The sequence below is a fragment of the Phacochoerus africanus genome, chromosome 1, assembly GCF_016906955.1.
Source record: "Phacochoerus africanus isolate WHEZ1 chromosome 1, ROS_Pafr_v1, whole genome shotgun sequence".
Lineage (NCBI taxonomy): Eukaryota > Metazoa > Chordata > Mammalia > Artiodactyla > Suidae > Phacochoerus > Phacochoerus africanus.
In genome coordinates this window covers 281,036,811-281,050,349 of record NC_062544.1, presented here as the reverse complement: position 1 = coordinate 281,050,349, position 13,539 = coordinate 281,036,811, and the positions used below count along the sequence as shown (strand labels likewise).

General features: G+C 38.6%; 1 protein-coding gene across 7 annotated transcripts in view; it reads right to left on the bottom strand.

The window, feature by feature from the left end:
• Positions 1–13,539, bottom strand: part of DYRK1A (dual specificity tyrosine phosphorylation regulated kinase 1A) — a 150,599-nt gene that overhangs the window by 92,243 nt on the left and 44,817 nt on the right. For 5 of the 7 annotated variants that reach the window (XM_047796483.1, XM_047796493.1, XM_047796474.1 and 2 more), the window contains one exon: positions 897–982. The exons of 1 other annotated variant lie outside the window; for it this stretch is intronic. In XM_047796483.1, coding sequence (XP_047652439.1) covers positions 897–906 — 10 coding nt within the window. In that variant the 5' untranslated portion in view covers positions 907–982. Of the gene's footprint in view, positions 1–896; positions 983–2,559; positions 2,926–13,539 lie in introns of those variants that run through there. One more of the 7 variants, XM_047796503.1, reaches the window with a different exon arrangement.

The window sequence follows — 13,539 nt, the reverse complement described above, 5'->3', positions numbered from 1 at the left end:
CTGTAATGTAATTAAATATGTATTCAAGATTTACATAGCTACTTCTTTTCCAGTTAAAGACCACATTTCAAAAAGTTTATAAATAAGACTATCTCTGACCAGGTCTTCAAATATAAGCCACTTGGTTCAACAAAATGCCTCATGATCAGCCTGATCTAAGAACACACAAGTTTAAAAGTTGCTATCACTCTACCCATTAGCTACACTCAAGAGTTCAAACACAGCCACAGATGGAACAGCCTCCATTTTTCCATATAAATAAGATCACCTCAATTAATCACAAAAATCAAAAATACCTTTTATATTGCTTTTCCTATATAAATACAAATGACAAAAGAGTAAAAGGGAAGGAGAGAAGAAAAAGGAAGGAAGGAAGGGAGGAAGGGAGGAAAGGAGGGAGAGGGGTAGAAAAGAAAAAAACAAAAACCCAGGCCGTATTTTTTAAGGAATCATACATATGGGTGTATTATCCTCAATTTAATTGTCAGAGTCTTAAGACACACTACTAACATCTGCTCCCTATGCCTTTAAAAGATCTGTTCTGATAGGGATCTGAGGGAAACATGCATTCAACCTTTAAGGTGAATATTTTATTTATTTTACCAGAAACACTTCAATTCTCACCAAAGTATTATTAGCCAGCCATCCCCTTTTGAAAAGGTCATGTGTTAGCAATGACTATGCTGTATTTGCACTAGTACCACTATCAGTCACTGATTATCAAACTGATGCCCAAAGTTTCATAAATATCCCAACTATCTTTGTATTTATCGAGCTAAATCATTCTCCCCCGCTACTGCTGTTTATCAGAAAGCTTCCCCCATTCAAAATATACCACCAGTTCCCACATTCTCTCAGACAACCACAGTTTTACTGTATTTCAAAACTTGAGTCACCTGTATGCATCGTCTTCTTTCAAGTCTCATATCATCCTGATGGGGTGGGGGAAGGGAGGGAAGAGTCCAGCAGCAAAACTATAACACTGTGTGAAGAAAAACAGATTATGATAAGAGATAAGGATGCAAGACAATTACCCCTAATTGAGGAACATCTAACGTAAACACAACCCCCAAAACATAAAATTACTGCAAATTCATTTACTAACAGTGATTTAAGCTTACTTGAAAATAACTTTTATTAATGAAAATCAATTATATATAAAATACGAATATATAATTGTAAGAAAGTTTTAAAATCTGACTACTACCAACAAAAATTTCACACATTTCTAGGTATGAAATAAGCCATCAACAGTCCACTACTTCATATAATTTATCGCGAGAATAAAACCTATATTTTGTAATTTATATCAATTCACAAATCAGTATGAATGTGAACTCACTTTCCACCGTGGCTTACTATCAGAGGTAATGAAAGTTACCTTATAGGAAAGATCACGTGTCAATCTACCAATGTTAATAGTAAATTAAGTTCCAAGACACTGCTCACAACTGCTCCCCTAAGCCCACAAGCCCTCTCCTGCTCTCTGAGTGGCTTCCCTTGCTTACTAGAACTCATGCACTGTACTTCCTACTTGTTATTTCCACTGGTATTTCATGATTCGCCAGCAAATTCCATAATGACGGACAGGAAAGCAAAAGCAACCCTGTCGTCATCAACTGAGAACACATGATGCCAAAGAAGACAAAGAAAAGCAGAGGCTGAAACCTAACTTATAAATGAGTCTGGTCTAAAAATCTGGTTTTTTTTAATTGATACTGTGGAATGTAGTATTATTCCTAATGAAACAATGTTGCTTATGCTGGCCAAGTTTGCAGGCTAGCCAAAATAATCTACTGAGCGCAAAAAATATTATACCTGTCACAGGCACTAAGGACCCTGCATAAGAAACACAGAAACGTAACCAATTCTAGATCCTCTCTTTATCTAGAAAAACTCCAAAATCAGTTATTTCCTTGGTGGGTTTTTTTTTTTCCTTTTTTCTTTTTCTTTTTAGGGCCACAACTGTGGCATATGGAGGCTCCCAGGCTAGGGGTCCAATTGGAGCTGTAACCGCTGGCCTACGCCATATGTCACAGCCACACCAGATCCGAGCCACGTGTGCGACCAACACCACAGCTCACGGCAATGCTGGATCCTTAACCCACTGAGCGAGGCCAGGAATCGAACCTGCGTCCTCAAGGACACTCATCAGATTCAGTTCCACTGAGCCACAAGGGCAACTCTGGTTCTTTTCCTTTGCTAGCACTCTCTAAATTCCTGATGCCTGTAATTCCCTAAATTTTACGTTATGGCATTCCAATCATCCTAGTAATAATCCTTTCCTCTAAATATGTTCCTAAATTACCACCCAAAGCTCCTCCTGCCTCAATATAGTTCACTTCAGGTATGTAATAGGGAGAAATCAACTAGGCTGACAATAATTCACTTTAATTATTTGCAGTTTACAATCAATGATGCTAGTTAGCCCATATAAACCCCTAACTGGTAAAAGTCTAATAGTGCTGCAAAATATAATGTTAAAACTGAGTTAGTTTGAGGGAAAAACATTTTTAGGCAAATGGGTCATAATATGGATTTGAGTCTGCATTTACTGACCCCAAATATTCCTGCTTTTCACTTATTTCTTCATCCACTTTTCAATGCCCAGATTCTTTAAAAGCTGAAAATCTGTACTCCAAATAGTAGCAACTGGAAGAGGAGCTCAGGCACAGGGGTTTAAAAATGTATGAATTACTTGTAAACTAGGAGTCGTGTCTGAAATCATTCCCTATATTCCAGACTCCATTCCTGAAGAACCACTTTTCCAGTTTAGATGCTCCTATAGTATCAATTAAAATTAAACATGAGACGAATTGGGACCCTATGGAGGGTGGAAATAGATGTTTGGATAAACATTAAAGTACGGAATCAAAGTAGTTTTATTTGCAAAAAATATTTGAATTACCAGAGTTTAAGACTTTTTACTTCAAAGACAGTTTTCTAGTAATTTTTCCCTCCTAAATGGTCAATCTTTACAATTCTAACAGGAACTATGGTAAAGGAAAATGTGAATTAAATCTCTAGCTTTGAACTACAAATTTTCAAATCCTTCAGGCCCTCAACCTCTTATTCTTCACCTGTAAATGTCACAATGCTATCTATGTTCTGCCAACGTCAGAGGTTTCAAAAGGAAATGATACTAATACAAAAGCACTTGATAAGAAGAGAGCAGAATCAAGTAAAACATTAGTATTCTTTTTGTTAAGAGTTGTGAGAAATTAGCAGATTATTTCATTACTGTTTTAAATATCTAAAGGTAAGAAATATGGGTGGGCCAGTAGCACAATGGATAATGCATCTGATCACTGATTATCAAAATAGCCTCACCCTAAAACTGTCATCTTTTATAAAAATTATCCATTTAATCACTACTCATTTGAAACGCACACTTTAGCACAGGCTAAAGAATCCTGTAGAGTTCCCGTCGTGATTCAGTGTTAACGAATCTGACTAGGAACCATGAGGTTGCGGGTTCGATCCCTGGGCCTAGCTCAGTGGGTTAAGGATCCAGCGTTGCCGTGAGCTGTGGTGTAGGTCGCATACTCGGCTTGGATCCCGAGTTGCTGTGGCTCTGGTGTACGCCAGTGGCTACACCTCCGATTAGACCCCTAGCCTGGCAACATCCATATAACCCAGGAGCAGCCCTAGAAAGGGCAAAAAGACCGGGGGGGGGGGGGGGGGGGGATCCTGTAGAGTTAAACATAAAATGTGCTACATATGCCGCAACTACAGCATCATATACTGAGTAATGATAAACTCCTTAAGTCTTGACCTTGGATAACTTTATTTTTTTAATTTTACCTGGGCCACACCCCACGGCATATGGAGGTTCCCAGGCTAGGGGTCTAATTGGAGCTGTTGCTGCCAGCCTATGCCAGAGCCAGAGCAATGCCAGATCCGAGCCGCGTCTGCGACCTACACCACAGCTCACGGCAACGCCAGATCCTTAACCCACTGATCAAAGCCAGGGATCAAACCCACAACCTCATGGTTCCTAGTCGGATTCATTTCCATTGCGCCATGGGGGGAACTCCGAATAACCTTAAATAAAGATTCGAGTGATTATTAGGGCTGGTCATTTTTCAAAAAACTATTGTTTATATCAGATGTGACTTTTATGACAATGAGTAGGTAACAGCCAATACCAAATATACTTGGCAAACTGAAGATACAATTTTCTTTCTAAAGAAGCTTAAAAATCCAGTCATATTTTAATTTCTTCTGAGAAAAACCTACAGTGAATTTTTTGTCTTTTCCCCCACAAATAGAGTCATTCAAAAATTATGGAGTCAAATTAGATGCTAATGAAAAGCATCTATTACCCTTACCACAGGAACCTCCCATAATCCTCAAAATCTTTTACAGTATGTTTTAGCTCACATTTCACCAAAGGCAATATAAAATGGTTTATGAACAATCTAGGAACTGAGCTTAAGTGGTTTTTGAAGCTAAACTTACAAACCATTTTTGGTTGTCTGAAAATCACTGCATAAAATTAGCCTACAGTACATCTATCTACAGGATAGCAGAATTTCAAGAAGCTAAGTTTCTTCACTCTCTTGGAGTCTGTCTCTTTCTCAAGAAGGGTGGGGGGAGAAAGACAAGGAGAGGGGAGGGAGGGAAGATATCAAGACACCTAATTAAAAGCAATGTCATGCTGAGATCCATAAAATTAATACAAACCTGAAAAAACTAAAGAAGCAAAACTGTGATTGAAATGAATGCGTTAGCATGATAAGGCAAATCCAGATTAACTCAAGAGTTAACGAACTAAATGGCAGGTATTGATGTATTCTCTAATGACATAATGTTTTATACTCATGCAAAACTAAAAGTTACATCTAGATTCAAAATAACTAAGGTAGTAGGGAAGTAGTATAAGCAGCAGGTGAAAAGAATCAGTACAATACAAAGCTTCAGAAGTCCTGGTAGGTACTACTTTATTTCTTAAGCTGGGTGAAAGTATACAGTTGTTTTTTTACCTTTTAATTTTACATGTTATATACATTTCATATAGTCACAATTTTAAAAATTTAACCCACATGAAAAAATAAAATATAATGCATAATGAAATTTAAAAGGACAATTCTGATAGTTTAGAAGATGCCAATTAAGAATATGGTACCCTCCAAAAAAAAGAAAAAGCTACAGCAATGAAAACAGGAGTTTTTGTCGTGTCGAAGCGGAAACAAATCTGACTAGGAACCATGAGGTTTCGGGTTTGATCCTTGGCCTTGCTCAGTGGGTTGAGGATCTGGTGTTGCCATGAGCTGTGGTGTAGGTCGCAGATGCAGCTCGGATCCTATGTTGCTGTGGCTGTGGTGTAGGCCAGTAGCTGTAGCTCTGATTAGACCTCTAGCCTGGGAACCTCCATATGCCACAGATGTGGCCCTAAAAAGACAAAAAAATTAAAAAAACTAAGATAGTTGGTTGAAAGATAACATTGAGGACTGTTTTCGTGCATTAAGCAGACTTTTAAAACACTATGTCTGTGGCAAGGCTATGTCTGTGGTTAAGGCTCCAGCATTGTCACTGCCTCGGCTTGGTTCACTGCTATGACTTGGGTTCAATCCCTGGCACAGAAATTTCCACATACCACGGGCACAGCCAAATTAAACTAAATTAAATCAAGTTCCCATTGCGGCACATCGGAAACGAATCTGACTAGTATCCATGAGAATGTGAGTTTGATCCCTGGCGTCATTCAGTGAATTAAATGATCCAGCGTCGCTGTGAGCTGTGGTGTAGGTCGCAGACACGGCTCAGATCCCACACTGCTGTGGCTGTGGCACAGGCCGGCAGCTGCAGCTCTGATGTGACCCCTAGCTGGGAACTTCTATGCCGTGGGTGCGGCCCTAAAAAGCAAAAATTAACTAATTCATTAAATTAAAAGCTATGTGTCTGGCCACCATCTCTCCTTAGAGTTTCAGGCTCACATCGCTGAGAGTCCAGTGAACCAAGCTTGATGTCCCATTATTACTGTTTCCCAATTACTGCATGTAAGATGTCTTCTATTCCATGGGCACATAAACATTTTTCTTTAATTCACTTAATTCCCATAAATAATTACATAAGTTAAATAGCACTATTACCCCTATTTTACAGGTGAGGGAACTAAGGCCCAGAGAAATGAAGTCACTCCAAGTTACCCAGGATTCATTGTAAAGAAATCAGATTCAAATCCAACCAAACTGCCTCCAAAGTCACTGATCTCAGGCCCCACACTGAAGTGAATTTACCGTCTCCCCACTCTTCTCTCCTGTTCAAAATAGGAGGAAGAAAGACCAGGTGGGACAGGGAAAAAACCCATTTCTCCTTCTGTATTCTCAGTTTTTGTCACCACATCCCAATCTCCCAAACTAAAACCCTAATCATCTAGGACCTCTTTCCTACTGCTTACCTCACATGCCATCCACAAAGTTTGGTGTTGGATTTCACCTTAGAAAAGTTGAGTTCTGTGAGAAATTCTTGGAAATGAATCAAACCTGAGAAGGAGGTCATAGAAACCTCCAATTCGCAGTCAGTAAGAAGCACAGGTAACAACCTGGACTTATAACTGGTGTCGGAAGTGGAGGGTGGTCTTACAGGACTGAGCCCTTTACCTGTGAGATCTGATTCTCCCTCCAGGTAGACAGTGTCAGAATTGGGCTGACTTCTCAGACACCCTGCTGGCATCTGAAAATTGTTTGGTGTGAAAAAGCCCCTCTTCCTTCTGAAATAGACACACACACACAGGCCTGGGTACAGGAACCTTTTGGAAACAGGAATTAAGAGCAAAATGATGTGGAGTTCCCGTTATGGCGCAGCGGAAACAAATCCAACTAGGAACCATGGGTTGTGGGTTCGATCCCTGGCCTGGCTCAGTGGGTTAAGGATCCAGCATTGCTGTGCCTCTGGCATAGGCCGACAGCAACAGCTCTGATTAGACCCCTAGCCTCTGAACCTCCATATGGCGCGGATGCAGCCTTAGAAAAGACAAAAGACCAAAAGCGTAAAGTGATATGAAGGAGAATTTTTTTCAGTCTCTTCTGTTGATGCGCCCACTTCATACCATCTACACATGATGTATTCAAACTATTATTCAATCAACCCTGCTCATAAGAGGAATTAAAAGAGAGCAGCCCAATGACTTCTAGGTGCTCTGAGACTCAAACAAGGTTGAGATACAGTGTTCAGCGTCATCCCTTGTTCCATTTCCATCCCTAACCTGAACACATGGGGTGCTCTCACACTTGCATGTATTCTAAAGACAAAGCATATCCATAAGACAGAAGATGCTTAGAAGAATATGTTTAATCAGTAATAGCCTGCAATCCCTCCTCATAACTAGTTTCTAAATGCCACTTCCTAATAAAAAAACCACTCTGCTCACTGCCTTCTGATAGCACGAATAAAGAGGATGGTCTGAAGTATTTTATATGTGTGTGTATACACACAACCCCATTTTACTTATAAAATATACATTATGTATAATTTACATAAGTGCATACACACATACTTAATTGGTTATGTATACTTCTATACATATAACTGTATATAATTTTATAAACCACTGATTTTAATTATCCTTGAATTTCAGAAATACAGAAAAATAACAAGAACCAGAAATAATCAAAAAACACATACTAGTATTAACAGCTTTCATTTTCTTCCAACAAGCCTATTACTGACAGCAGTAAAATAAGTTTATATTTTCCTTGCTAGACTTTTGTGGAAATTAAGGAGAAACACTACCTCAGAAATTCTTAAAATGTGTGGTCTTATATTTCACAGCACCAATTATTCTCCATGTATCTTTGACCTTTAGCCCAAACTCAGGTGTTACTTCACGTGGCCCCTCCACTCATTTTTTTTATACATCTTTCCATCTGAAAGAAGTACTTCGAAGGTTTATTCTGCACTGATTCTGGACTCCTTTCTCAACCCTAAGCACTCAGTCAGTATCTAGTCCAACAGCTGTTAGATGCCACCTACAGTGCCACGTAACTACCTCGACTGGCCCCACCTAAACGGCATCCTCACCCCTTCCTTACCAACAACCCACATTCCCACCTCTACCCCCCCCCAACCATTCTTTCCATGACTTCTCTAGTGCTGACTTCTTTAACTACTCAAATGACCTAAGTCAATTTCCAACCTGCTTCGTGACATTCCATTCTTCCCCGTGCCTACTGCCATCACCTTGGTCCAGGTCCTTATTTTGCATGATGCCTCCTAAATAAGCATCTCCTAGGCCAAAGGGTATGTCAGAAACAATAGAGGAGGTTCCCCAAACCGCAGGTTCCACTCCCAAAGATTCTGATTCAGGAAGCATGGATAAAGGACAAAAGAATCTGCTTGTTTTTTTTTTTAAACAAGAACTTTCAGGTCACTCTTGAGCACAGGAGGACTTAGGAAATATTTTACTCGAAGACCACTAATTCCTTATCCCATTTCATCGCACATTTAGCTGCCACACGTATATTCCTAAAGCACAGACTTTCAACCTGGATTTAACCCCTCTGTAACTTTGGAACATTAGATCAAATCTTATTGCCCTGAACTCAAAAGCTCAGCATGGCATTCTATAAAATGCCACTTAACCTCCTTCTGCATCAAAGCTCAAATCATTCCCCCTGCCTGTAAGTTGCCTCTTCTTTGCCTAAATCCTATCCACTCTTCAAGACCACTTCCATTCTTCCTCATTCGGCCTAAAGCTAACTCCAGTCTCTCCTCTATACTTGCATTTAATTACCTACCACTATATTTTATTAATTATTTATGTTACATCCTTACTCAGGTGATACTATCTACTGCTTGGTGAATCTCAATTTCATTTCCATTATATGCTGGCAGATGTTCAGTTTAAGTACACTGTTATAACACAAGCATAACATGGAAAATATCATCTTATATAGAAAAAGTGGGCTATAAAGCAGTATGCAAATGTATTTATTTTTAAAAAGGAGAGAAGAATAATTGTGTGCAGGGGAAAAAAATGACAGGTTATATACAAAATGCAAATAGTAGTCATCTCTAAGAGAGGAACTGCAAGAAATTATTCTTCTGTATTCTCTGAATTTTCTAAAATGAATGTGTATTTTGTAAAAAAAATAGAACCATAAACCTTAAAATCTTAACCTAGAATTGTCCTGATTAATGGATGTTCTGTAAAAATGACTGACATGGGGTATCAGTAGCCATACTGTCACATTTCTAATACCTATGACTGATCTGTTAATGTCAACGTTTCCCAACCACACTTCAAATTCCACTGGCCTCACTAGGTTGGATGTTCAGCTTTGGGGACCTCACTCACAGCCACGCAAATCAATATATACATGGATAGGCTATTTTGCTAGCTGTCTGGGTGGGGTTTTTTTCCTTTCTTGTTTTGGTTTGTCCTTTGAATCAAAACCACAGATCTTAATGGAATATGACTGCCCTCTTATTTGTATATCAAAAAGGAGACATACAACAGGTGAGAAAACTAAAATTAGAATTAAAATAAATTTTAGGAATAAAGCCCTGGCAATAGCTTTGTCATCGTAAACACCCCTTCCTCCTTACACAGAATAAAATCCTAAATACAGTGAAAATCTACCCATCTCAAAGAATAATTCTCATGATGATCAAAGGATCTTTTTTTTTGTGGCCACACCTCTGGCATGCAGAAGTTCCCAGACCAGGCATCAAACCTGCACCACAACGACAATACCAAATCCTTAACTGCTAGGCCGCCAGGGAACTCCAAGATTTTCAATTCTTAGCCACAAACTGCATGATGAATCAATCCCTCTATACTAACCTAAGTTCATGATGTTTTTTCTGCTCTCTGAAGAAATAGAAAGTAGCTACACAAATCCCACACAACGCTCCATATGCACAAAGACACCTCCCCTCAGCTTCTTCTCCACCTGAACATCAAGATACTCAATTCTCTCCTCAAATCTAATTAGCCAGGCCCAGTGTGTTTTTCTTGCTCAAATCTTAGGCTTTATTTTTCAATGTATGACCTTCAAATCTGTACACACTATACTTGAATATAAGCTTTGACAAAAGTACTGTTCCTATACAGTTTTCTTCATGTAGCACTGATTCATGTTCAGTTTGTAGTCTATTTTGACTCATGTTCAATCTCTACTTTAAAAATAATTTCATAATGGAAAATACAAAATTTATACACAAGTTTGTCATCAAAAATAAATTAGAAAAATTAAAATGTTCAACACTGAAAGAAAAGATGACAAAGATTATGGAACATGATTTAACATTATGTAATCATTTAAGTTCTTATGATAATCATATAAGGAAAAAATCATGCATTACATTTTATCAGAAAGAACTCAAAATCTTCATCAAAGCATAGTCTCAGGAAAGCAAAATACATACATACATAGAAAAAAACTCTAGAAGAAAATGCATAAAATTATTAATAATGAATGTCTTTGGCCAATAAAAGACCAGGTGATGTTTAATTTCCTTTATATTTTTCAGTGCATCACAACTTTTATAAATATGCACATCTTTTACAATCAGAGAAAAACAGTCCAAGAAATTCAGCCTCCATCTTAACATAAAAGTCTTCATGGAATCCAGCTAAAGGTCACAACTATGAGAACAACCCCTAAGTACCTCCAGTTTTTAAAACTCCAATATAGGTTAAAAGGCCATGAAAATAAACTAATAAAGATCTTTGTTTTTAAAAATCATTTAATATACTGTTAGGTTACTGTTCACAGTAAGACCCAAAAAAGTGCTTGAACACTTGCTTATTAATCCAGTGTTCAAGGCCCAAAGCCCTCACACTCCAGAGTCAGCCTGCCCTAGTTTATTTAACCCCTGGCTCCACAATTTACTAGTGGCCTCACACAAGGATCTATACTCCTGGGTGACTAAGTGGCCTCATTTACAAAGTAGGAATCCATGGCACAGCACACATAAAGTATTTAAAACACTGCCTGGAAAGCACGCTCATTCTACCTTCACTTCTTTACACTGTTACATTTTGCACTGTCATTACCTCCATCTTTCCAGTCATATCTCCTACTACACGCTCTCCTCAAATCTACACTTTAGCCAGGACAGACAAAGCCCGCTCCTCAAATACGACTCTTTTGCTCAGTCTACTCAAGAGCCTTTTTTCCTTTTCTGCCTGTCAACATCATGTTCCAAGTCCAACACCAATGCTTTCGCCTACATACAGAGTCTCCCCCCAGCACCCCTAACAGAACCACTTCCCCTCAACCCTGTCATAGCAATATTTACACCACAATTAAGGCCCTAACCCCCCTCTGCCTAGAACTGTAGGTAGATGGCACACCTAGCCCCAGAAAAAGTGGGAAAAGCCTTTGTTTCATCTCACCCTCCAGAAGGACAGCTTCCTCAAACTATAGCTGACTCTCAATACAGGAGGAACTACAGCTCCATACCAAAAAAACAAACAACCCCATCAAAAAATGGGCAGAAGATCTAAACAGACAGTTCTCCAAAGAAGACATACGGATGGCCAAAAAACGCATGAACAGATGTTCAACAGCACTCATTATTAGAGCAATGCAAATCAAAAGCGCTATGAGGTACCACCTTACACCAGCCAGAATGGCCATCATTCAAAAGTCTACAGACACAGGAGGAAAAGAAAACCATAATCATTGAACCATGTCATCTCCAAAAACTACCTGCTTTTGGTTGCTTTGTTCAAACAAGTGAGTTAAAAATTTTTAACATTTAAGACAAGCACAATTAAGTCACACCTGCAACCTAATAATGAACAAATGACTTTGCTAACTCATTTCAATGGACAAATTCTAGTATTTCTGATAGAGAAAACGGTATATGAGCTAAAAAAAGTTTTATATAATTATCAACTCTCTATAAATAGCCATCATCAGATAAAGTGTAGGCATAGTTTTTGTTTCTTGTTTCGGGCTTTTTTCCCCCACTTTTAAACATCAAGACTTGTTCCTAAAGAGAGTATTCTAAAATGTGGTATTACTGACATTGAAAATGTTAGTAAACCAGGCAGACACAGCAGTGATGACTGAGGAAGCAGGAGGACAAAGACATGGGGCCTCGTTACATTATTCTCTCTACTTTTATGAATATTTGAAGTTTTCCATAATAAAAAAAATTTATAATAAAAGCAGTGACATATGAAATATCAGAATATAATTCTTTAAACTGTAAAATAAGTGGGGAGTTCCTGGTCGTGGTGCAGTAGAAACAAAACTGACTAGGAACCATGAGGTTGAGGGTTTGATCCCTGGGTTAAGGATCCGGCGTTGCCGTGAGCTGTGGTGTAGGTCGTTGGTGTGGCTCTGGCACAGACTGACAGCTGTAGCTTCGATTAGACCCCTAGCCTGGGAACCTCCATATGCCGAGGGTGAGGCCCTAAAAAGAAAAAAATAAGTAAGATACTTAAACAAAAGAAACTAAAAGAAATTTAAAGATCTGATTGTATTTTATGATAAGAGAACTTACAAATACACCTTGATTAAGCAGTATTTGCTTTTTTAAAAATTCACGTTTGGGAGGAGAGGTCAAAGATGCTTGGGAAACTACTTTACATAAAATATTGTCTTATGGGAGTTCCCGTCATGGCACAGTAGTTAACGAATCCAACTAGGAACCATGAGGTTGCGGGTTTGATCCCTGGCCTCGCTCAGTGGGTTAAGGATCCAGCACTGCCATGAGCTGTGGTGTAGGTCGCAGACGTGACTCGGATCCCGCATTGCTGTGGCTCTGGCGTAGGCCGGCGGCTACAGCCCCAATTAGACCCCTAGCCTGGGAACCTCCATATGCCTTGAGTGCAGCCCTAGAAAAGGCAAAAAGACCAAAAAAAAAAAAAAATATATATATATATATATATATATATATATATATATATATATATATATATGGTTTTAGAGAAATCTCTAACAAAGATTTACCTACATAAGCTTTGGGTTCTATAAAATTTTTCCAGGGATCTTTACTGTGTTAATAAATGCACAGCTGTGATGTAAACATTCGGGGAGTTGGGGTGAAATTCCCTTCTGGGTGTCATCAGCTAGCTCTGCAAGATCAATAAAGCACAAACTTTCTAGTGCCAAAGTCCACAAGGCAGCTCCCACCACTAGTTTTAGCAGATAACATTCTCTAGCCACTCTTGGAGGGGAAAAAAATTGAACATTTTAACAACTTGCTCCAAAATTTCCCCTTGCTACCTGAAGTCATAATTCATTTCTGATCTTCCTACTTTTTTACATTATAAATACAGAATAACACATTTTTGTGGTATCTAATACCAATGAATATACAGTAATGTTCAATTATCAGATTTAGAGCAAGAGGTCTTCCATTTCAACGTGGAAACAGGTCTAGAGGTTATGTGCCTTACTTAAGGGTATCTGAAAGTAAAACACTGAAAAGTCTATCAAACTAATGATAAAAGCAAAATAACAGTTAAGTGCCATTTGAATTGGGCATTCAAACTCCACTGCTACACAGAAATAAGTGCAAATATATATCTGTAAAACAACATTAGCATACTTATATGTAAATGAAAGATAATTG